At 36.4% G+C, this 26910-nt stretch overlaps 1 protein-coding gene across 2 annotated transcripts in view; it reads right to left on the bottom strand.

The window, feature by feature from the left end:
* unc5c.S (unc-5 netrin receptor C S homeolog) overlaps window positions 1-26910 on the bottom strand; it is a 265714-nt gene that overhangs the window by 45284 nt on the left and 193520 nt on the right. For both annotated transcript variants that reach the window (XM_018243405.2, XM_018243404.2), the window contains exons 4-7: window positions 19153-19256; window positions 9557-9737; window positions 7724-7891; window positions 7028-7192 (exon numbers count right to left, since the gene is read on the bottom strand). In XM_018243405.2, the coding sequence (XP_018098894.1) occupies window positions 7028-7192; window positions 7724-7891; window positions 9557-9737; window positions 19153-19256 (618 nt within the window). The remainder of the gene's footprint in view (window positions 1-7027; window positions 7193-7723; window positions 7892-9556; window positions 9738-19152; window positions 19257-26910) is intronic.

Below are 26910 nucleotides of genomic sequence, written 5' to 3'. Positions count from 1 at the left end.
TTAGGCATACAAAATGATTGATAATAGGGTATATAGAGACTAACAAGCCATACAACTCATGGTGTTGTAAAACTACAACTCCCAGAAATCCCTAAGTTTAGCATCTACAATATAAGTGTATATTATAAAAACCTGAATTAAAAGTTAAAGCAGGATTATGGAATATGCTAGTTATGGAATCTGTTTTGTTTGGTTACTATTGGCTAACTCACTAGCAAACTATTCTTGTATTTATGCATAATCTCTGAATGTGCATTCTTTTATTGAGAAAAAGTTAGGCATAGTGTATCCTTTTGTATTTCATTTCAAATATGTGCCGGCTGAAGAATTCTCCATCAGTAGTAGATCAGTGCCATCTGTTTATGACTTGCAACAGAAAGTGGGTAGCTGTGTGTGTGAGTGTCAATCAGTATATGCCCCCATATACAGGTTTCTATTTCTCTAATACTGGCATTACTTTAAACATCCTTATGGCATTCTGTAACTTTTGGTGGTACTTTGGAGACATTATGGGGATAATCTACTCACATATTGTAGGTGATAAATGCTTATCTGCACCAGTCAGATATTTGTTTTCATTTTCTAAGTAGAGTTCTTCTGATGAAATCATATTGCAGATTGGTGCAATTTAACACCCATAAATGCATCTATTGTTCTACTGCTCTGAAATTGCTTGTCACACAGGTATGGGACCTGTTATCCAGAATGCTCAGGACCTTAGGCTTTCCATACAAGGGACCTTCCATAATTTTGATCTCCATACTTGGGGGTGTTTTTTTTATCAAAGTGCAAATTTATCTGACTATGTTAAGGAAATTGTTTGACCAAACTAGAATCAACGATTGGACCTCATTTATTATTAAAAAATCATAATTTTTTTCAGATCAGGGACAAACACAGAAAAAACCGAGCAAAAATCCAAATCGAACAACTTTTTTGTCCCAAATAGCTCGATAACATTTCGGGCTAATTCCAGTGCAGACCATATAAACTTCCAAATAGGATAATCCCGTAGATTTATATACAACCTCGACAGGTCTGAGATGCCGGATTTTCGAATTATGACTTTTTCTATCCTCTGTGGGGGTTTTTTTCCAATAAAAACTCGGATTTAAAAAAAACTTAAATTTTTCAAGTTTTTGGTATTCAGACTTTAATATTTAAGCCCTAAGTCTACTAAAAATAATTTTTTAGGAGAAGGAAAGGCATGTTTGGCAGTGCCAAAAGATAGGCACCTCAAGTGATGGTAATCACTTCCCTGACCCCGGGCCTCCTATCGGCAGAAAACTGCACTGGCCTGGGGTTATTCCACCAAACGAACGCTTTCCTGCTTTTTCTTTCCTCTTGTGGCCGGCACATGTGCAGTAGAGGGAAAAGCCAAACTTTAATGCTGGCTATTTCATTCTACTGCGCATGCGTCTGCCCTGGGAAATTTGAAGAAAGAATACGCAGGAAGACAATCGCTTTGTGGTGCTCGCTGGAATAACCCCAGGCCAGTGCAGTTTTCTGCCGATAGGTGATGGCCCGGGGTCAGGGAAGTGATTACCATCCGTTGAGGTGCCTATCTTTATCTGGAAGAATATCGGGCCGGTACAGATTTCTGCTTATAGGAGCACTGACCCGTGGGTTTCAGGTAAGTAGATACAATCACTTGGGGGTGCCTAACTTTTGGCACCCCCAAGTAAAAATGCCTTTCCTTCACCTTTAAACATTAATTATTTAATTTAATCCAATAGGATTTTTTGCCTCCAATAAGGATTAATTATATATTTTTTTATGGTTAAGGTTCTGTTTTATTATTAGAGAAAAAATAAATCAATCTTATAAATTTAAATTATTTGAAAAAGTGAAAAGTGCAAAAAAAAAAGAGGTTTATTTTTGGTTTGCTAAGCACTGCATTTCACCTGTTATACAGTAGTTATACCCATATCAGTGGAGGCAATCTGAATATTTAGTAATAACACCACTATTCATTTAAGTATTATACTGTGAGAGTTACAGTAAGTGAGAGTGCCCTAAAAAATGAGGTTGGCAGCTCCTGTTCTAGAGAGAGTGTCAGGCTGAATTTATATACTAGTTCAGGTTTAGTAGAAATAACACAGTGAGCAATTGAAAAACAACTGGGTGCAGTGACGGCTCTACAGTTTTTATCCTGACAGGAATCAATATGAGTATAGATTGCAGATTTTTGTTGAAATTTACTGCCTGATAAGACATTTCGCATTGATCTTCCCAATGTAGACAGTAATAGACCTGCCATACCGAGAATGGACTGAATTGAAGAACAGATGTAATTAAATCTTTTTGATAATTATTCCTTACAATAATATTATTTCAGTGTGCTTCAGAGACCCTCATTACTGGAGAAATCCATGGGAATGGGATCAATAGATTACTACATACACACACACACACATATACTTGCTCCCTACCAGATATTTATTCTAGACAGATATCACACTAATAGTTCACATAGGCATGATTTACATGCTGTGCAATTAAGCAGACTGTGAGAAGAAACAAGGCTAATTCAAGTTTATGGAGGAATTAGTCTCCAGCCTATGGCTCTTCTACACCGAAACAATGAACAAGCAGCTTCACACAGCCGTTAGAGATTCAGTAAACAAGCAACTTCATGACGTGAGAAAGATTCAGAAAGTTCCGCAGCTGTATATGTTTTATAATGCAATAAAATAAATAAGCAAGAATAAGGAGACACGCATGTGAAAAAAAATTTAAAGGGCAACTAAAACCTATAGAAATCATTAGGCCAGTGATCCCCAACCAGTAGCTCGTGAGCAACATGTTGCTCTCCAACCCCTTGGATGTTGCTCCCAGTGGCCTCAAACCATGTGTACTGCCAAACAGAGTCTCAATGTAGGTTGACAATCCACATAGGGGCTACCAAATGGCCAATCACAACACTTATTTGGCACCCAGGAACATTTTTCATGCTCAAGTTGCTCCCCAACTCCTTTTACTTCTGAATGTTGCTCACCGGTTCAGAAGGTTGGGGATCCCTGCATTAGGCTATAATTTATGTACCAAATTAAAGATACAGCAGCCAATGAGAACACTAACCCAAGCTAAGCTTGCTTTATTTTACTAATCATGAATTTCTGATTATTGCTTCTCTTAAGTTAGTCGCAGACGGGGTAGTTTTCTCCACTGTAGTGTGTGTGTGTGTGTGTCTGTGTGTGTGAATACCAACAATTTTTTTTTTGCTGTTACTGATCCTTTAAGCTGAGACTCCGTTCTCCCAAGAGACTCACTTATCTTGAATATTTACAAATATATCTTTGCATATCTTAAATTGTTACAAATGTATCTAAGTGCATGTAGTGATTATTCTGGGCTAAAATTTTAGAAACTTTGTATCCCCCTGACTGCAGCCAGAGCTGTTAAAAAAATAACGGGACAATTGGGAGGTATGTTAATGTCTTAATAATCAATACTATCAATACTTGCAAGTGAAATAACTTTTAAACAAAACATGCCCGTGAAATCACAGACCTTTTATTGTAATCAGCTGGAATCACTTTACTAAACAGCTGTTTGTGAAAAATGTCAAAAGAAGTATTACTTGACCTTTAAGTTATTTTTAGTATTGGCTTACTCTATATCTATCATGCAACATTAAATATACTGTTTGTTCTTATGGGCAAGTGCAGCTAAATCGAAGTCCTTTTCTAAAAGTAGGGACTCAGAGCTGAATGTGACTTTTAACATAAAACCATGACAATGTGTGATCCTTCCTATTGGGTACCAGACACCAGAGGGACAGGCAATCCCTAAACACAAAAGACTATAGCAGAGCAGTGTACATAGTTATAGAGAAGAAGAGCAAATTAGGTAATTTACTAGTAAACAACTTGAGAACATATATACATATAGTAATGGGAGTAATATAGGATTATAGTATAAAGACCCAGTGCAGGCTACAGTAGAACTTCAGGAATCCACACAGAGATGCCAAACCGAAGGGTGAACTCAGCTTTATGATTCACTGATCTCCCCATACACCTTGCTCCTCTCCTTTCACTTCCCCTTCCTGTGTCCATAACTCCACCTAGTACTAAGCTGCTAATGCATATTAAAATGAACATTTAACATTCTTACAAGGGTGGATGGAACAACATTACACATGGGACATAACACGCTGATAGCGGGCAAATGTTTGGGCTATAAATAGTGAAAATGCAAATAAGAGACAGGATAAAGGTAATAGATTAAAGGAGAACTAATGTCTAACTAAAGAAATAGGTTAGAAATGTTGTACATTATATTTTGGGCTTCTCTACCAGCCCAAGGCAACTACAGTACAGCAGGGAAGATCTGTGCTTCCAAAGATGCCCCAGTAGCTCCCCATCTTCTTTACTGATGCTCTGTGCTGCTGTCACTTACTGAGCTAAGGGACCCACTCACAATATACTGTATATACAGAATAGAAATGTCACAATAAACGACTGATTGGTACTTAAAGGGATTACTGTCACTGGAAAACGTTTTTTTTTTTAAAAACGCATCAGTTAATTGTGCTGTTCTAGCAGAATTCAATGAAATCAGTTTTTTAAAATAGCAAACAGAATGTTTTATATTTAATTTTGAAATTTGGCATGCGGTTAGACATACTGTCAGTTTCCAAGGAGCACTCACGTCATGTGACTTCAGTCACTCTTTACTGCTTCACTGCAAGTTGGATTGATATAACCCCCCTCCCTTCCCTCCTCAGGAACCCATCAGCAGCCAATCAACAGAACAATGGACAGCTAACCAGATAGCAGCTACCTGATACCTCTGCTGAAGGATTTGTTTGCATTGCTAAAATCCCTAGTCCCACCTAGTGGTAGGCATGACAACAGCACCAAAGCAGGAAAACCTCTGCTTGTTTCCTGCTTGGGTGCTATTCTCATGTATACCACTAGGTAGGGCTAACATGACCCATGTCGTGGTATAATACAATGGGAAGGGAGAAACAAAAGCTGTCTTACAGCAGTTCCTTCCTGAAGTGCTGACTCCTTCTCAAAGCTCAGAATCAGACACAATTCACTTAGATGGCTGCCTCCACACCAATATTACAGGTAAAAAAAATTACTTGTAAACAGTGTAATTTAGAAATAAAAAGTAAACCATAAAAATCATGACAGAATCCCTTTAATACAGATAATTAATACATGTCAACTCAGTGCACTTAGCACCATAATAGCACCATAATTTAATAATCAGTCTTGTAGCATCAGTTTATATGACAGACAAACTACATTCCCTGCTTGTAAATTTGTGACGGCCCCTAAGCTTAGCTTCTCAATAGCAGCTTAGAGCCCAATAAGCATGCGAATGTCGCAGAAGCTTTCCAAGATGGTGACCCCCTGTGACTAGTTTGAGATACTGAATTATTGCTGCTATTGAGATGCTGAACTTTAGGCTGGTACAACAAGTTCAGTATGTAAAATATGGGATTTTAAGGTTTACTTATCCTTTAAAAGAGTAAGGTGATAAAAAACAAGTGGACATTCACTTAAAATTAGGTGTAATTGAAATAGAGAGATAAAGGAAGTTTCTTTGAGGCACGATATGACATAGGTACAATGGCCCCACTAAATGCAATATTATATTAATATGCTATTATATTACATGGTATTTTATTACCTTCTACAGACACTAAGTCCACATTAAAAGGCAGGGTACAGTAATTATCGCAATTCACACTATTATATATGCTGCTTTCCACATTTGACCATCATAAAGTTATTCCCTTCAGGAACAGAATAAATGGAAAAATGCTAAACTTCTATAAATGTGACAAAACTAATGACAGTCAGAAGAAATAAAGAGGGAGGGAAAATAAACGAACTGAGCCAACATGCGAGCTTCAGAGAGAGTTATAAAGCATAGCAAATCAATCTTCTGCAGGAGTGATGGATCACAGAGCAGGATTATAAGGTTTTGATGTGTATATGGCAAACCATTAAAATATTACAATTAAAGTCAGACACTAAGGAATGGGAAACACCCTCAGGCTATGAATGTGAATATGGAAATGTTTTTTTTTTTTTCATTACAGATTTTACTTTTAGAAAAGGATAATGGTAATAGGAATCTGTCTCAATACATAAAAACATGCATAAAAATGTAATATTATGTTTCCATAAATAGTTATCTTAATTTACTATAACACATTTGCTGAAGTGGAGAACATATAAAACATTTTCCCAAGAAACCAAATTGTCTCTAATATCCAAAACCCTCAGAAAGAATCTTGAAATAAAATATACCATAGATATTCAAACCAACATCTGTCCATTTTTTATTAAGGGCCATTGCATACTAGGAACTTGGATCTTCCTGGAATTTGATTTTTTACTGTGACTTTTCACAATTTGTAAAATACATCTTAGAAAAATTTAAATCTCCCCGCCTTATTGCCATAAAAGTCAATGAGAAGTGCATCTTTGATGTTGAAGCAAGCTGAAAAATCTAAAAAAAAAAATTTTTTTTTTGTGGCTGTTGAGATTTATCATTATACTTGACAGTTAATGGAACAAAAAATGCAATTTATGACTATTGTCTGCAATTTGTATTTTTAATGAATATGTACAAAACTACAACATGAAATCTTGATTGCAGGAAAAGTTGTGATCACATTTTTTGTAACTGCAATTGTGATTTTAATTGGGACTTTTGACAAATATGCCTTTTATGTTTAAAGAATTCTCTCTTCCCAAGCCAACTTTTTTACCTAGCAAGGTACTCCCCAAAGTTAAAAAAATTGCAATACCATGTAATAACTTTGTTTCTATATATTAACTCCTGTCACACATTCGCCATTCTTTTCATGTTTAAATTAACTTTTGCTTGAGAACATAAGCTGTAGCAAATACTACATGTTAAAAGAAAAGAAAATAACAATGAATTATTGTTATTCATGAAAAGTTATTTATGAAGAAGAAATAGGACACACAATCATAAACATGTGTTAGTATTCTAACCATAAAGAGTTCAAAACAAATTCCACACTATTCTGTACCTTGCATGCATAATCCATCTGTGCAGTTCTTGGACTGCAGAACTGGGCCATCACAGTCTTTTCCTCCATTTTTGGGTGGCGGATTTGCACAGTCTCTGCGTCGCCAATGCGTGCATTCTGTCCCACACGTAGACCACTTACTCCACGCTGTCCATTCACCATCCTCTGTTTAGAAGTCAAAAACATATCGCAGTCTGGATTACAAATGTTTTTTTTATTGATCTTTTAGTGATTAAATATAAGAGCAGAGACACACGCTCAGATTCAGGGAGATTAGACGCCTGGCGAGAATGTAAATCACCGGCAGGATGGCACTCGGAGGGATTCGTTTTCCAAAGATGCCTGAAGTTGCCTTACGAGGAAACTTCGGAAAACAAAGCACTCGGATTGCCATCCTGCCACCGATTTACATTCTAGCCAGCGGGAATGCAGTTCGGGGAGATTAGTCACTCCTAAGAAGAGAAAATTTATCGCTGGGCGACTAATCTCCCCGAATCGGAGCGTGTGTTTCTGCCCTAAGGCGACTTAGGTATTAGGTTAGATCTTTGGACCCATCTCATTTAGAATCAGGTATGACAGCAGTATTGCTGGCACAAAGGCCTACTTAAATAGTTTATATCTATTAATCCCAATCAAAAGAAAGGAGACAACTTGAACCTTGGACACGGCTTTACAGAAGAATTCCTGATTTGTTACCTGGACACAGAGAGGTGCAAGCCATTTTCTGAACACCTTGCCCTTCACAGATGTACCCTCCATTAAGAGGTGCAGGATTGGTGCAAGTTCTGGTGCGCTTCTGGTATCCTTTTCCACAACGATTAGAGCACGCAGACCACTCTGTCCAGGTGGACCAACCTCCATTTACTAAACACAATCAAGAATTGCAGGATTTAAATAAAACAGAAAAAAATAAATCCTAAATGCTGGTTAACATGTTGAAATATGAAATAACTGGCAATGAACATTTAATAAGGAGAAGTTCACTGTACAAATTTTTGTAGCTTCATATATGATTCCCCTGGTTGCTGATAGTATAAAAAGGGTTTAACCCATAAAATGGCTTTATCTTCTACGTATAGTTCTTCTCATATATGTACATTAGTGATAGATGAATCTGTAGGCGAAAATGTACATTTTTCGCCATCTTGCAAATTTGTTGTTAAATTTGAGAAACGCATTGAAGTTAATGGGTGTCAAAATAATTTTTATGCAGGACAATTTTGACATGAGCGTCAATTTTTATACGCGCGACTATTTAGTTCTAATGCATTAAAGTCAATGGGCATCTGAATAATTTTGATGTGCAACAATTTTTATGCAGGAGACTATTCTGATGCGTGAAAATTTTTGCCGCAGACTCGCAAATTTATTCACTGGCGACAAAACGCGGAAATTTCCTGCGAATCCATGCCTGCCGAATACATTTGTCCATCACTAATGTGCATTAAGTACTAATGTTTGAAAGACATTCTATCGAGACTAAAAAGATTGGTCTATTTGTCATTGTCAAATGACAATATCTCACAGTAACAAGATGTATTTAAAAATGCTGTACATAACTATGCAACAAAGTATTATGTATTGAAAGCAACCCTGTTTACAATTTAGGTATATATTTATTACTTTATATTGTACAGTGAAAACTCCCTCTCTTTTAATATTTTTACAAACATATTATTGTTATTTTTTTGTTGCATTGCTGGCAAACTAATTAAATACTTGTTTTACTGAATAATGCAAATAAATGTAATGTAAATAAATCCAAATGCTTTCCATGGTTCAAAAAAATTACCATTTTTTAAAAATGACACTAGGGTGTTATAGCAGTGAGGTGCTACAGGCTGGCCAGCTGGGTCTGATTAGCCTCAGGAGGCTAATTAGTAGTCCCTAAAACCAAGGCTGGTAAATGTTTAATTCGAATTTGAATTAAAACATTTTTGGTCAAAACAATTTGAATTAAAAAGCACCAACTCAAATGAATTTCAATGTGAGATTTATCAAACCTCTATCCTAGAAACAGTTCTAATTCAAATATTTGCCAATGGGAGTAAAAAAATGTTGTGTGTCAAAATACATTTGATGCGCAAAAGAGTTTTCTTTTGGAGGAAAACTCGATTAGAATTTGATTTGAGTTTTTGTGTCGGGATTATTCGATCTTATTCGAATTGTAAATAAAATCAAATTTATTAGAGTTTAAAAAAATTCACATTACTATTGATAAAACCCCCCCCAAGGATCTCTGACTGAGAGAGACACAGATAGAGGTCTGGCAAATGAATGTATTAAAGTCTATGTATATGTACACACTAAGTTACCTGCTCAGAGGTCTGTAACTTTGCTGATATTTCTGCTGTGCTGTTATAGCTGCTGAAAGCTATTTTTGTTGTTTTTGGAAGAAAAATGCCTTTATTATGCAACCTGTTGGTTCCAGCAGAGCTAAAAGCCATTTTTATTCAAAAGATTTTGCTGTCCTGATACTCAGTGGGAACCTGCCATAGGCGTGTACCCAGCAAATTTCATGATCCTTACCGTATACGATGACTGTTGCAGTGGTGCTTCTTCTTTTGCCTACAATGTTTTTGGCCACACATGTATAATTGGCTGTGTCTGAAAGTCTTGCTTGTTTAATAATGAGATTATGATCAATGGTGATATAAAAATTCCGGTCCTCCACGGGATCAATCACATCCTCATTTTTCAGCCACTCCACCTGCAAGAGAGAAAAGGCATGTACTGTAGTTGTATATATTACTGCAAACTTGAAATGTAATTTCCCTGCCCAAAACATTATTGTCAACTGTTAGCTTAGCTGACAGATGATATGAGCACTTGTGCATTTAATTGAAAGTTCCAAGGTCAACAAAGTAAGGAAGATGGCTGAATATTGCTCTTACTTGTTTGTCTGTTGTCTACTTGAAAGCATCTCTTACCACTATTTTGGCAACAACAAAAGTGTAGCAATACAAATGGAATAACTTTCCAGATCTCGTAACCCATAACCATCAATGAAATGCTTGCTTTGAAACAGCAAAGCAAATGCTGCCTGCTGATAGGTTGCTAAGTTTTAATAAAACTGGAGCAAACTTTATACATTACTGTATATAACATTGGACAACTATTGGGGGAAATACTATATTTTTAAACTACACCATAATTACCCCATATGTAATAATAAATGCATGGGGGCTGGATTATCAAAGGACCGATTTTTTATAGTGGTTTTCGAGGTTTTGAAAGCACAACTAAACTCACAAACTCTAAGGGGGTTATTTACTAAAATCCAAAAACTCTATTATTTTATAAAAACCACTTTGACCAAACTCCTGTTCACATTTTTACCTTATTTATCAATAAATGAACTCGAAAAAATCTGGTGCTTGAAAAGACTCCATAATATCATGAAAAAATCCGAATCATGCAATTTTTTTGGATTTGACGCCTAAACAAATCACAGATTTTTCATACTGTCATACCAAACCGAGAGCAGATCATGATATCTTCCAATTGCAAAAGGGACATCTTCCATTGACTTCTACATGTCCTCGGCAGGTTGGAGATTTTAGCCAGGAAATCAGGAAACATGTGAGTATTTTTTAGAGTGTTTTCCCCTTTACAACTCCAACCATAAAAAACTTTAAAAAATAACCCCCTTAAACTACGAATGTCGTGAGAATTATTAAAAAATCAGAATTAAGAATGAATGAAAAATTACAATGAACAATGTGCTAAAAAATACATATACCTTGAAAACCTCTAAAAAATGTTTGGACGATTCAAAGTGGTTTGATAGAATCAGAGTAGCTCCCATTGACTTCTATAGGACCTCGGCAACTTTTACCTGGCAAAGTTTTGTATTGTTAAGGGTTTTTACACCTAATAAATCTTACATTTTTAGAGATTTTTTAAAAAAATGAGGGATTTGTGAAAAATATGGAAATTTGATAGTTAGTAAATGAGCCCCATAGTTTGCCTAGGAGCAATAACCCATATCAACCAATAAGATTTGTGATTACAAACAGATGACCTGTAAATTCTACCTCTTGATTGGTTGCTGTGGATTACTGCTCCTGAGCAAACATAGTGCCTTTTATTTCGAACCCCCCCCTAGTATGTTAATGTAAATCTGTTTTAATTACATTATTGAAACTTGAATTTAAAGCAAAATCTACTACACTGATTTTCATTTGGAAAGTGTGCAAATGTGTTATTTCCCTTTAGCAGCTACATGTAATTTTAGGGGTTTATCCCATGGGACAGAGCAGAAAGATTTATGTGTTTAAATGTACAATCCCATGTTATTGTACTCAAACACCTATGTGCCAATGACTCAAGTCCACTCCCTCTATCCACATTTTATGATTTTTGCTGTCCTTAAGTAAATTGAAGGGAGCAGTTCAAATGATGGCAGAACTAAAAAAACAGATGGTGCCTTCATGTCAATATATCAACTTTTAACAAAACCTGAACAATTTTCTACATCATCTGATGAACCATGGCAGATAACATACTGCCTGAAATTGCTCAATCTGTATGAAGCAAACAAAGAAGAAATATGGTCTGTAATGCACAGAAGGAAGAAAGAGGCATTTAGTCAAAGATGGAAAACAATCTGCATGTTGTTTGTAGTGATTTTTATAATCATTGGATTGTTTAAAGATACACATACCCACACAGACAAAAAAATGTCTATAAAAAAGGTCCAGCACACAGGTGGTCTTTGAAAAGTGTATACAGATATATTGATTATGCAAGTCCATTATAAATCCGATCACTCATTATGATTTCTTATACAAGAAATCGTACGATTCCGATTTTTTCCCAATTTGATCAGGTTTTTTCCCGCAGAAGAAATTTTTGTGAAAATGTATTGATAAATAGGGTGGCAAAGTCTGTGCGGATTTGGTCAGAGTAGTTTTCAGAAAATAGTGAGAACTTTTCAGATTTGAATAAATAAATCCCATAGTGTAAGATTTGTTCTAGAGTAAAAGGGAATAAAAGGGCTTTCGAAAGTTCATTAGTATAGAAGAACTAAACCCACGCTTATCTGTTTCAGTTTATTGACTGAGCCACTCCTCTATTCATAATGAAGACAGAAGAAGAATCTGTTTAAAAATTTAATAAAAAAGCAGGTCTTTATATAACACCACGCTACTCACCCTAAGGCTAGATAGAAAAAAACAATGTTTAGTTCATAATAAATATGGTTTAAATGTTATTCTTAATAAATATGTTTCATAAGAAAGAATGTTATATTATTTTTTTTTCTTATGCCTTGGGAAAACCAGAGCTAAATCCCTAACTTTGGGAGGGAAAAACAATACAATATGCCCATTTATTCACCAAACTAAAGGGATCTGCTTTTCCCACAGCTTCTCCGTGTATATTTGTCTTTGTTCACCTCCTTCCTCCATTGAGAGACAGATGTGTTATGTCGAATTATTCATTGATTGGTATCAAGAGATGAATCTACATAATTGGCACATTTGTTCCAATTAACAAAGGAAAACTGCCACATGCCACCAAAATTAAGTGTTATGTTATAACCATCAGCATATAAGAGGCGATGAAAAAATAGACAGCACCAAGAGAACTGTGATACCAGGCCTACGTTGCCCTAGGACATGTGAAGTAATTACTGCAATGTAACAAAAACATAACAAATGTGAAGCACTACAGAATTTCATTACAGAGTACATTAATCAAACCAGTGATTATATGAACGAGAAAAGCTATTGGAGAGCAATTATCAGATATAAACTCAGCCACGCCAAGCTAATGTCATCTAGAAGTTGCGGATTTTTGGCAGGCACCCCAAATGTAGAGCCAGAGAGCAGAAGTAATGGCGTGTCCCTTTTCCCTGCTATATTAATGCCAATAGATGCGCTACTGCATACAAATGTGTGAGGACACAAGTTAAACCTGCCTGTTGTCTTTATGTTTGCAAATTCTGCGCAGTGAAGTTATTGAACCGTGGCCAGAATTTAAAACTATAAACCCAATCAAAGAGTAAATTGAATTAGTGTGTATCCTGTGCTCAGTAACCAAGCTGCATACTGACAACAATTTAGCAGTTTATTGGTATAATGCTATAAAGAGGTTTTAGAAGTTCACCCCAGCCAAAGAAAAATGAACCAGATTTTTTTTTAAAATGTCATTATGCAGTGTTTCCTGTGAATGTATAATGTTATCTGTACTCTGCTAACTATCCAGTCTGCTGGATTCAGATACAATACATGGTAAAGGTCTTAATTATTGCTGCCCACCTTATTGCACAGTATCATCTGAATCAGATATGCTTTCATCAAGCAAAATGTTATATTTAGGTTCACTTCCCCTTTAAAGGTTAGGTAAATGTAAGAAAGACAAAATGCAGGTTATAATGGAATTTAAATAACAATGATCCATCTGTTTCTTATAAACCAATAAAGTAATAGTTGCTACTGGACAGGTATTTAAGTAGAATAAATATTTGGGCACACTCACTTTCAGTCACCAGTGATTTTTTTCATGTTTAATAAAGTCTAGGTCCCAAAATTTACCTTCATATTCTGAAGCCTGGTCACTGTGCTTTTTTTTTTGTTTTATATTCACAGAATCTATCAGTGCGAAATATTTAAAGGGGATCGCATTGTGTCTCCTTGGTAACTATGCAAAGCTGTTGCTGTATACGAGCAAGGTATATCATTTGTATGTATGTATATATATATTTTTTTATTTGTATAGCGCTAATTGAAAAATAGTAGAAGAAACAGGGGGTCATTGCAATGATAGTACTAATAAGTATAAAAATACAATACACATAGAGGCCCATTTATCAAAGGTCAAATTTTGAATTCATGTGACTTTATTTAACTTGAATATACTCAAAATTTGACTGGGAGGTTAATTAAGAAAAAATGTGAATGTCCAATATTCAATTGAATAGTTAGGACCCAAAAATTCAAATCGTATTAGATTCGTACAAATCAAGTTTTTCTCCCAAAAAAAAAACCTTGAATGTCTGGAAGGCTTTAATAAAATCTCAAAATGAATCAACAGACTTCTGCCATTGACTTGTACATGAACAGGTTTTAGGTGGCGAATATTAGAATTAGGATTGTTTCCATGGTCTAGGTGTGATACAGTAAGAGGCAGATTTATCAAGGGTCGAATTTCGAAGTGGAAAATATTTCGAAATTCGACCATCGAATAAAATCCTCCGACATTGGAATTTGAAGTTGGAGGATTTTATTCATTGTACTATCGTATTCCATCAGAGTACGATCGTACGAATGTACTCCAATCGTACTTCGATTTTATCGTACAAACGTACGATTTTCCTTCAAAACCGAAAAACTTAGAAATATGCTCTGGCAGGTCCCCATAGGCTAACATAGGCAGGTTTAAGTTAGTGACGTATTGAAGTCGAAGTTTTTTTTAAAAAGACAGTACTTCGATTATTGAATGGTCGAATAGTCGAACGATTTTTACTTCGAATCGAAGTCAAAGTAAATTCGAAGTCATAGTATCCTATTCAATGGTCGAAGTATCCAAAAAATTACTTTGAATTTCTAATTTTTTACTTCGGAAATTCCCTCGAATTCACTTCGACCCTTGATAAATCTGCCCCTAAGTCTAACATTCGAATTAATATTCGAAAAGGGGGATTCACATTTGAATGTGAATTTTGACACCAAATTTTTTTTTGAAAATTTGAATATACTATTCGACCCTATATGGCCTATAAAGTATAATTACAATACATATTAAGTGCTTATTGTCAAGGAGACAAAAGGATGGCGGTTCCTGCAACGTAGAGCTTACAGTCTAAATGGGAGGGTAATAGACAGACATTTGACAATCTATTTCTGTATCACCTTAGCTCTCAGCACCTTGTGCGGGAGTCTTGAACCAGTGAAGGGCTTTGCACAAGAGCTTACTAAATGCAGTGCTTAAGGATTCCAAGCAGTCCTCCTCTTGTGCCTAGCCCTCTATAAAAGGAGCATCTATGTGCTGTTTAGCTACAGGTCATCAGAGCACATAAGCTCCATTTATGGAACTTCTGTACAGTGTTTACAGAACAAAAGCTGAGGTTAATTTATCCTACAGGATCACACTTTTTTAAATGATAGTTTTAAGGCTGAGAAGCTTTTGACTTTTAAATGTTATCTTCACATATACGTCCCACATCTAACACCCTCTGTAGTTACAAATATTAGAAGATCCAAATCATAAAAATCATTAAAAAGCTAATAAACGAAACAAAAGCATACGCTGTTCTCATTAAATAAGACTAATAGCAGTCATATTAATAGTCAATTAGTATGAAAAGCCACCTGATGCTGCTAGTTTGAAGAAGTTGCCATCTGCCTGTGGCATTTTACATTGCTAATACAGCCTACTACAAACAAAACTACATTCTTGCTGTCCAATTTCTTCCATCAAGCATTGGGAGGCAGACAGGATTTTCTTGTGTGTCGTATGGATCTTCATTGCTTTTGATTACCTATGATGCTTATCTTAAACCCATTAGCAGAGAAAAATGTTGGAAGGAGTCCTCATATGGGGATGGCAGAGTTTCTGCATGTTTGAGTCAATGCCATTCAAGTGATTTAACTAGGACAGCATAAATACTTAATACAAAGCTACTCAGCAGGACACTTGAACAGTTGAATTAGCTGCTCCAAATAAAATAAAGACAGGATCTGGTTAGGAAAGGAGTACATGTATTGCCCAATTTCTTGCATTTGTGAAGCTGGTGGGCGTAGATATGTATTAAATAGGCCATATGGTGCTTTTTCTGAAGATAACCTATGACTCCGCCAGGGCCAGGGGTGCTTCACCAATGAGGCGAGTTGAGGCTGTCGCCTCAGGCGGCAGAGCCCCACTAGGTACCAGGGGCAGCAAAAATGCTGCTCCTGGTACTTTAAGAGCGAATTTCCGGGGGAGGGGGGGGGGCAGCAGCAACTGCTGCTGCCTCAGGCGGCGGAGGGGCCAGGATCGCCCCTGGCCAGGGTCGGAACTAGGGGTAGGCAGAACAGGCACCTGCCAAGGGCGTAATGATGTGGGGGCACTGGTCAGGTGCATGTTCAATATTCTTCTGCCTACTCCTAGACTATCGACTAGCCCTTCTCGACTAGCCCCTCTCGCCTAGCCCCTCTGTTGCTCACCCCTCTCCCTCCGGAAATTTGCCGCAAATCCATGCCTGCCCATTATTCGCACATCACTATTGGACAGTAGTGCTGTATGATGTTTGGTAAATAATAGCAAAAACAATATATAAAAAAAGAAACAAAAAGCCAGCATCATATTGTGTATTCCAACTTAAATTTCATATTTTCCATTCCCTTCTAATTTCAATTAGTTTTCTAGCTTTGGCAATTGGCATTAATATAGTATTGGGTTAAGGTATTCATATTCATTAGTGCTCCTCTTTGAGCTGTTATTAGTATTGAAAAGACTGCAAGGAAGAATCACTAAGCTTCTTTCGAATCTAGATGTTTGATCTTCTGCTTCACTTCAAAAGTGGAAAAAAAAGAAAGAAAAGAAAAAGGAATACAGCTCTTTTGAAAGTCAAATCTGCATGCTTTTTTTTTTAGCCTGCCAAGTGTTAATTGGTGGCTGTTCTGTGTCCTGGTACAAATGCAGGTTGAAGTCAATTAGCCGGCAATCAGAAATCCTTGCTTCTTTACAGAGCATACTATGAAGAATTAAAAAGGAACAATCATTACCACCTTAGACAACAGCTTGTTCTATAGTGCACCAAATCATAGCATGCCTGCTTAATTACGTGTTAAAAATGCAATTTAAACTCTTGGGAAAGTGCCCTATTGCAAACCTTTTCAGGAATACATCAATGTGATATATATTTATTTTAATCTAATCTTGTAAAAATACACCAAGTAAACAGAGTGAATAAAACACATAGGATCATTTCTAAAGAACTGTATTCATCTTAAACTGAACCAACTGGCCTTTCTGTTTGTGGACATTCAGAGTGATCCACATTTGCTGATACCCAGTATCAGTGGATGTAGGAATGCATTACAAGAGAATGCATGAGGCTTCTTTTAAATTGGCTGCTAGCAGGTTCAATAAGATCTATGGGAGATCCATCAGTATGGAGCATATTGTATGGCATGATGATGCAGTATTGGTGCAGCAATAGAGCAAAAAATATATGTGACTCTGAGACAGACACTGCCTTAAGGGAACCGAAATTACTACCCCAGCCTAGGAACCCATTTGGTCTTAATCTAATTCTGGTTAGGCCACAGGCTTATTGTTTGAATTTGTACACTGCGGCTATTCATGTGTGACCTAACAACAAGCAACCAAGCACTTCACTAGGTCTCACTGGAATTGGTCACAATATGGCTAACTGTATCCAGGCTTTTCAGACATATCACGCAGAACCATTAACAGTGCAGTACAATGCCATTAACTAATATGACAGCGGGAATGTGAAAATGTTTAAAGTGCACCATGCCATCAGCACTTTGTGACACAGAGGTACTTAGGTAAACCGGCAGGTTAATAATTGCACAACTTGCTAGTAGATAAAAATTATTGGAAAACATGACAAAAATCAAATTGATTGTTGAATTTACTTCTGCTGTTTAGTTTCATGAGTCAGAACCAGAGAATAATTTGGATCTTCATAGTTTTTCTAATAGAAATTAATGTAAACATTAAATAAACCCAATTTTGCTTCCAATAAGCGTTAATTACTATATATCTTTGTTTGGATCAAGTACAAGGTACTATTTTATTATTACAGAGAAAAAGGGAATTTATTTTTAAAAATGTGGATTATTTGGAGAAAATTGAGTCTATGGGAGACGACCTTTCCGTCATTCTGGAACTTTCTGGATAACGGGTTTCCGAATAATGGATCCAATATAGTAATAGTTATTGACTGTAGCAGAGGATCATGTTCCTCTCTGCTGGTAAACAGATATGATCAGGCCACAGAAAAGATCAGGCAACAGAAAAGATTAACATTACAGCTGTTGTGAGGATGACTTGTTGTATAAAGTGTATTAAGGATATTAGACAAATGTTCAAACTGAAAATATCACTAAGCTGCTGTTTAGTATTTCTCTTGTATTCTCATTTAATCCAGGCTCTTGGAAGAGTGATTTAGCCTATTTTATGTAGAGCACTGGCTTTTTTTTTTGGATGAGTGAAACTAAGACATCTCTTTTGACAGCCATTTCTGTAGCTGTTATGAAACATGATAGAATATAAGTGAAAATGGCTTAAAAGCAAGCTCCGCCGATTGGCTCACAATCTTATTACACCACACTAACAAAAACACATTTTATCAGCAGACAGAATCAATATCTAGGTGAACTCTCCTGTAACCTGGAATGCCACCAATATGTTATATTTGATTTGTTGTAGATCAAGGTTAGCAAATCATTTGGTTTGAATATTTATTAAATCTGAACCAGGGCAAATCACAGAGCTTTAATTGAGCCATGACTATTTTGTTTACTTTTTTTACATGAAATGAGTTAAAGTATACAATTCTAATCTACCATAGGTAAAGTGAAGAGAGAAACAAATAGTGTATGGGAAATGAATTAGGAAGTGTGTAATTGGCACAGCATTAGCCTGGGATACCCAGGGCTTTACAAATTAGTACCACCAATGGCTTAATCATCCTGATAAGAGTAGGAATATTTGTAATAGCTTTTAAATAAATTATCCGACATGAGCATCCTTGTTAGGCTCACTAAAACCATGCAAAACAATTACTGCTTTTTTAAAAATCCATTATATTTCAGTATAACTGTAAAATGTAACACCTTTAGTTATCACCAACAGTGCTTATGTACCCAACACTAGCCATAATAAAAGCCTCTTATCTATTCAATTGTTTATACACCTATAACAGGTATGATTTGTATGGATCCAGGCTAGAAATATTAACATGTAATTGGCTTTAATTTCCTTTATACAGCAAATAGGTTATAAGATGGTTAAGACATTACACTCAAACCTGTGGTTATTTCTGTCCAGTGCACTGTAAACTGCATATGTATACCCATAGTTCAGAATATCAACTGAAATGGAGTGGCATGTACTGTACACATTTTAAATCAATTTCAGTAAAATAAAGCTATTCCAGTAGTACCCACCTCGGCTCCAGGTATCCCTTCAGGTGGGCGACATTGCAATAAAACTTCTTGTTCCAAAGACACTTCCTTCCCAAGTGGTTCTTGTTCAAAAGTCTTCCTTAAGTCTAGATAAAAAATAAGTAATAAAAAATTTTTACAGAACGGTTTTGATTGACGGTTTGCTTAATTTCTTATGTTGAGCTTGATTTGCTTGAAATATCTATTTGTAAGTAGTCTACTTGAATATGGAGAGTTTTATTTATTAGCCATTGTGTCTATAGCAATCAGGGGAAATCCCTTTTAGTTTGCACTTTTATTTCTTTGAAAATACAGTATAGATGGGAGGGCTTTTAGCCAGTAGTCATACCTGTATTTCATATTCATTGATTATATTTAGAAGCAATCAGCTTCAGTTCTTCATATTTTGTCCTCATAATAGTTTCAGAGCCCACATGGATAATTGCCATGAGAGACATAATAGAGACATAATTTTAGTCATCCAAATTTTCTTGTAATCTAAGTTCACTTCAAGAAGTAAATAACCATTTAACAAACTTACAAAACTTTTAAAACCATAAAATTGTTTTGTTTCTTGTCAAGATATTCATGTAGTTGTATAATTGCAGTGACTTTGTTGTATCATATCAAATCATGAGAAGCTAAGCAGATGCATGTTCTATGAAAAAATAGGTATAAAAGTGAGTTATGAATAGTAATGGCAACCTACTGCTTGTTCAGCTCAAGTGAATATTTTTTATAACTTGAAATCACCCAAACGATATTGTGAATTCTCAGTTCATTTATGTCACGAATCAGCACCCGAAATCCAGAACCCAAACTAAGCTCCCTGGTCTCGGTTTTCACTTCCGCCTATAACTGCCGCCTTTCACCTCGGGAGGAGCCCTCGGCTAATTGGATGCCGCCAGGTTTTATTTGAGAGAGGAGCAAAGCTAACGGTTCTGGACGAGCAAAGGGGCACGATCGTCTCACCAGGATACTGGAACGGAAGAACACCTCAGGAGAGCAGGCCAGACATTACAGCATGGAACAGGCAGGCCGGGCCAGCACAAGCAATAGTCAGACAGGCCGGAATCAGGATTGGAGAGTGTAGAATAGTCGATGGACAGGCAAAGGTCAGATTGGAGAGTTCAAAGTTAAACAGGCAGGCTAAGGTCAGGATTGAAGATATCAGAGTAGTCAGGCAGGCAAGGGTCAGGTTTAGAGAGATCAGAGGATTGAGAAAGTGCAAGACCAGGCCCGAAACGTTGCCTGTTACTGACCAATTGTAATAAATTTTCACATTTTGAAAACAAGAAGTGCTGCAGTTTTTCTCTTCTGCTAGAAAGATCAGAGGAATCAAGAAGGCAGGCAAGGTCAAACACAGTAGATCAATCAGGATTCACGAGGAATAAACACCAAGGAACTTTGCAAATTGAACCTAACAACAGGCAGTGCTGAATTCCCCTTTTAAACTTTTGAATTTCACGCCAATGCGTGATGATGTCATCACGCCGGTGCATAAACCTGGAAGCCATAGGGGAGCCGGCACCAGAAGGGAACAGACACATGCGGCGGGCGCCCCCGCATGCCCAAAAGGAAGCCACTGGACCACCAGCGTAAGCAGAGTTATTTATTACAATTTTGAAATATCTCTGTTTATCTGTGGATTGCTGTCTTTCTGTCTACTGGCAAATTTCATGGCATGTGTATCTGGGTGGTCCTGGTTTCTAACAACTGCATTATTTTATGTCCACTTAATTTTAGAAAATGTTTATGGAGATGATTCACAAAGGAGTACAAATATGTTCCATAAAATGAAATACAGTTACTCCGTGAATTGCCACACCACTCTCTCAGCACAGCAGATTCAGTACCTGAACAAAACTAAACGACAGGTAGAAGATAAATTGTCCTTACTATACAAAATATTCATGAGGTGATCAGCTTTACCATGTTAAAAAGTTTTTGAAATATTATATTAAAGGAATGCATCAATAATAACAAACATTTTTATTTTATTTTGATCATAAAAATGAAAATTTGTTGAAAGGAGAACTAAACCCTAAAAATAAATATGGCTGAAAATACCATATTTTATATACTGAACTTATGGTACCAGCCTAAAGTTTCACCATTTCAATAGCAGCAATGATCCAGGACTTCAAACTTGTCACAGGGGGTCACCATCTTGGAAAGTGTCTGTGACACTCACCTGCTCAGTGGGCTCTGAGCAGCTGTTGAGAAGCTAAGCTGCCATGTAGTTATTATCTGTATTAATTTCTAATCAGTCTTATGTTGTGACATTTAAATTCTACGTGTACTGTATATTTTGAGTCGGTCCTAAGCTCAGTAAATGACAATAGAAGATGGGGAGTTAATCGGGAACCTTTGGAGGAATTTTACTGCTAAAGGGCTGCGGTTGCCTTGGGCCGCTACAGAAGCCCAAAACATAATGTACAACATTTCTAGCATACTTCTTTAGTTAAGCTCTAGTTCTCCTTTAAAAGCTATAATAGATTAATTTAAACATACATTTTAAATTAACATATTTAAGAAAATCTCTATATAAACCAATACTTATAATAATATCCAGACAGTATTGCTGTGTCTTATGTTTGTTTGGCATACTCCTATTGTATAATTATGGTTGGGCTTCAGCCTGATTATATTAATTTCTGCTTATCAGATTCAGAAAAGGTTTACCTCTCAGTGCCTGTCCTCAATCAGACAGTGTTAGTTTTTCTGTAAGTACTCAAGAAAACCATTAATGATGGGAGTGTGATGCTGAATTGTGGTCATTGAGGCAGCAGGCCAAAAAGCACTGGGTCTGCAGGGATACACCTCTGAATAAGTTTAATGATATTGACTGGTTATACTTTTTATTGTTCTCTGAGTTAGATAGTATGTGCATTTCAACATACATTGCATTGTTTAATCTTAGTTAAAGTGCTCTATTTCTTATATATATTTTTTTCCTTTTTTTTTTTGTTTGTAATATTGCTTTGAAGTTTTTTAAATTCTAAGCCCCAATTATAATTGGGATTCTGTCCTATACTGAAATCAATTTCTATATTAGGTAAAACATTACCTATTTTATTTTCAGTGATTTACAAGTAGATCTTAATATTACTTATCTTATGTCTATGCCTTGCTATTATTAAATGGCTCTCAAACCATGAATATATAGTCCAACTTCAGCCAGAAGACCACAAGTAGGACTTCTTTTGTCTAAAAAAGGAATAAATGCTATTGCATTTCCCATACAAATTCCAGTTAGCCATTAAGGGTAAGGCCACATTGGGGAGATTTGGTCGCCTGGACACTAATCACCTCATCTTTGTGGCGACCAATCTCCCCAAGTAAATCAAGTAAATCACTGAAAATAAAATAGGTAATGTTTTACCTAATATAGAAATTGATTTCAGTATAGGACAGAAGCCCAAAGTCCAAAAACTTACCCTAAAGGCAAGTCTTCTGTTCTGCTGTACACACAACTGATAAAATACAGTCATGTAAACACAATGATAAACGTTATCATGAAAGACATTTAAAACTTTACATCTGGATGTTTGAAGATAAAGATTTCAGTTGCTGGCGAGGAAGATTCACATGGCATTGATTATGATGAGCCTTTAGAAAAGAAAAGATTAAAGGCCAGTGTTTTATTTCAACTCCTAAATACAAACAGTAACTGAAATAAGAGATTATTAGATTAACAGAATAAACTGGAGATCTGACCTGCTAGGTAAAGTCATGAATTTACAAGCTGATGCAGCTGATCTTTGACCTGGCACTTGCAGCAAAGGATCATTTACAAGACCAGCACATAAGAGGTGTACATTTCTGTACTCTTAACATTTTTGAAGATCACATTCATTAGGATCAAATGAACTTAATGGGATATCCACACAGGATGAAATGAATTTAATAGGATATCCATATCCTAGATGTCTTCCTATTCATAATTTAGTAACCCTCCTACGATTTTCCATTGCGCATCTGGTTTAATTTTACATTCCTACAGTTTGCTAGCATATAAATCAGAAGCCCTGTCTTGAGGCGTACTAAAGAGTAACTCACTTCAGTAGGTATAATTTTGCCACCTCCAAGGAAACTAATCAAGAAAACAAACGAATCAAGCATTCATTTTAGTTTCCACATACTGATTACAGGGAAGGCGAAGCAAATAAAGAAGCCTATATTTCTTATATTTTACATGAACTTCAGCAAAGATTTTAGTATGAATTCAGGAAACCAGGCATGTTATACATTATGAGGATTCCGGAAAATGTTAGCCTCCTGGGGGGTGTTAAACATGAAGGTAATATTAGTCAATGACCATTTGACCACTAAGTGCTCCAGAATGATGTTTTTAGCTTATTAAAACTAAACAGAGTATTTGCATTGCAGGGCAGCTAGCTGAGGCTTGTGATTTCACCCCTTTAGGAATTGTTCACAAAAATGTTTCTGGTGACACTTACCAAGTACCAAATACAAAATGTAGCCAGTCCCCAAAGAACTGTGGGCACTAAAGAAAAGACTCCAACAACTCCTGCAAAAAATAGCCAGGATGGAAAAGCTATTATCAGCTGTTAAAAAAGGATATTGTTTACTGTTATTGGTAGGGTAAAACAAATCCATGGCTTCTATGTTATTTTTCTGTATACATGTCACAGCCTTTAATAGACTAGGCATTTTCAGTAGATCTGGCATATGCATCCTGGTAGGAAACTGACTCACTATAGTACACAACTTGTATGCACAGTTGAAGCAGGACTTTCTAGTATACAACAATAAATACCTTTGCTGAGGTCACAACCTGAATCAAATCTAAGCTTGATGTGCTGGTGACAAGGAAAGGGCTAATGTCATTTCAGTAGTGTTCTACTGTTCTTTGAATCTGTCCTTTGTATCTCAGACTCGATATTTACTCTAATTTAAAATATCTGATTTATTTTATGCAAGTAAAAGAAATCTCTGTAGCTATATACAGTAAAGTCAAGTCACAAATCACTGCAGATACATAAATTAATTGCCTGTGATAGTTCTTGGTCAAATCCACAGAGGTTATCTTCGGTTAAGGCCTGTTTTTGTCAAGTTCTTTTACACATCATTTAAAAAAGAAGATGCATCATTTATTATGGGTCACACTACAGGTCACAGTAACAGTAAAAAAAATCACAAGCTACCAGAAATGATGTAGAAAATCTGATAAAAGCGCTTGTGCAAATAAAGGAATTAATGGACTATTGTTTTATAAGAGGGCTGTTTCAGAAGGAAAAGGGGGAAGCAGTGTTAGTAAAGACAGGATTTTTAATTATTACATTTTAAATGTGATTCCACAGAATTATATTATATAATTATATAATATTGTGGATTATTTAGCCAAAAAAAAAAAAATAGGCCATGACCAAGTAGTCTATATGGGGGTGGCATATTAACTGAATAGGGCATTTATAGCATGTACATACATATACTATAAGAACTATGTTATTTACGGGGTTACCAGTATTTATCACACTTCTACTACCATAGCTGAGGTATACTGGCACTATACCATTTTTGCATGGAATATTTAAAAAGGTCCCCCACTTAAAAATTACTTTTTCTGTTATGCTTAATTGTTATAATAAGCATCTTTGTATATTGTATATTGAGTTTATTAAAAATGTTCAATAGTTTTAGGGGCAGATTTATCAAGGGTCGAATTTAGAGTTCATGGGAGTTTTTTTTAAACTCCCATGAACTCGAAATATGACCAAAATTTAACCAACTCCAATTTCCGAAAAAAATGTAATTTTTCAAACTCGGGTGAATGGGATCAACCCGCTAACTTTAAAGGGATACTGTCATGGGAAAACATGTTTTTTTCAAAGGGACTTGTCCCTGCACTTTAGGATGGAACTACTTTCTGGCAGGCTGTCATTTCTCCTACTTAATGTAACTGAATCAGTCTCGGTGAGACTTGGCTTTTTCATATTGAGTGTTGTTTTTAGGTCTACCAGGCAGCTGTTATCTTGTGTCATGGAGCTGCTATCTGGTTACCTTCCCATTGTTCTGTTGTTAGGCTGCTGGGGGGGGGGTGATATCACTCCAACTTGCAGTACAGCAGTAAAGAGTGACTATAGTTTATCAGAGCACAAGTCACATGACTCGGGGCAGCTGGGAAACTGACAATATGTCTAGCCCCATGTCAGATTTCAAAATTGAATATAAAAAAATCTGTTTGCTATTTTGAAAAATGGATTCAATGCAGAATTCTGCTGTAGCAATACTATTAACTGATGCGTTTTGAAAAAAACATGTTTTCCCATGACAGTATCCCTTTAATCGAATTCTAACTGAATTCGATTCGAGTTTTTTCTCTGATTTTCATGAAGGCTGCAAACACTCCAAATTGATCCCAGGGCGCCTCCCATAGGGCCAGTACATGATTTCGAAAATTTAATTCACATTTATTTAAAAGCTTGAATCAAATTTTAACTATTCCCTAGTCGAATTTCACTTAAAAAAAAAAATTCAGATTTTAAAATTCTAAATTCTAATTTGAAATTAGAATTTTCACTTCGACCCTTGATAAATTTGCCCCTAAAAGTTAAATTGAAAATGCAGCTTAAAGCGGGGTTGTCCCTTTCTGTTCTCTACATGTGGCTCTTGTAACAGGAATAAAATCTTCTTCGGGTTTCAGCTGACTTGCTGCACAGTTGAACAGGAGCCAGGGCCAGGAGTGCACACAATGTAATGTAAAAATGTGAATGTAAAAATTCAGGGCAGGCATATATTGCTTTTAAAAGCGGTAACATTTTCAAACAGCTTTAAAAACATTGGAAAGTTGTAATTAATGTATAGTGGAAAGCCCGGATTTACAAGCAGTGCACCCCTAGGCTGTCTCCGCTCATTGCCCCCCTTTGCCTCCCCATCTGCTTCCTTGCCTCCCTCCTCTTCCTTGTCCCCCTTCACCCTTCACTTCTGCCTCCCCCTTCCTTTGCATGTCCCCTTTCCCCTTCCGCCTCTCTCTTACCGTCCTTTCCCCTCCCTGTCTGCATCAACTTCCCTGTTACCCTACCCTTCCCGTCCTTTATCCTCCGCTTGTGCCTGGAGGTATAGGCCCATGTGCACATCTTGTATATGCACATATGCGCAACATATTGAATGCGGCTGGGCGGCATGCTGCCCCTGAATTCCTGCCACCCTAGGCCCAGGCCTTTGTGGCCTTGCCTTAGAACTTAATTTTCTTACAAAGTGCAAAAATAGTTGGAGGGGGAGCCCTTTAAAGTTTATCTACAGTCACGTCTACAGTTGAAAAACTGGGGCAGTTGAAATGCCAGTCATTGCTCCCTATGCCGATGTATGGCAAACATTTTGCCTATATCAGATTTGGCAGGAACAGGCAGGCCGCTGCTGTGAAACACTGACTTTGGCCACCAATCTTTATCATTTAAGATTTTCTTTTATTAAATGTGATAAACTTAGAGCAGTGGAACAACAGATATATATATATATATATATATATATATATATATATATATATATATATATATATATATATAGCAAATTTGAGTACAGTGCACACGGATAACCGAAAAAAGCAATGCCTGTGTGCTGGTTACATGTGTCAATAGTCATAGGCAAGAGAGAAAAACCGCACCAACAGGTCTTTATACAAAAATAGAAAACCTTTTATTCAACGTTTTGGCTCGACTGCTGGAGCCGTCTTCAGGAACGGCTGAAGACGGCTCCAGCAGTCGAGCCGAAACGTTGAATAAAAGGTTTTCTATT

This window comes from Xenopus laevis, chromosome 1S (genome assembly GCF_017654675.1).
Source record: "Xenopus laevis strain J_2021 chromosome 1S, Xenopus_laevis_v10.1, whole genome shotgun sequence".
In the NCBI taxonomy this organism is placed as follows: Eukaryota; Metazoa; Chordata; class Amphibia; order Anura; family Pipidae; genus Xenopus; species Xenopus laevis.
Note: the sequence above shows the minus strand (reverse complement) of the source record. Positions and strands in the feature narration are given on the sequence as shown.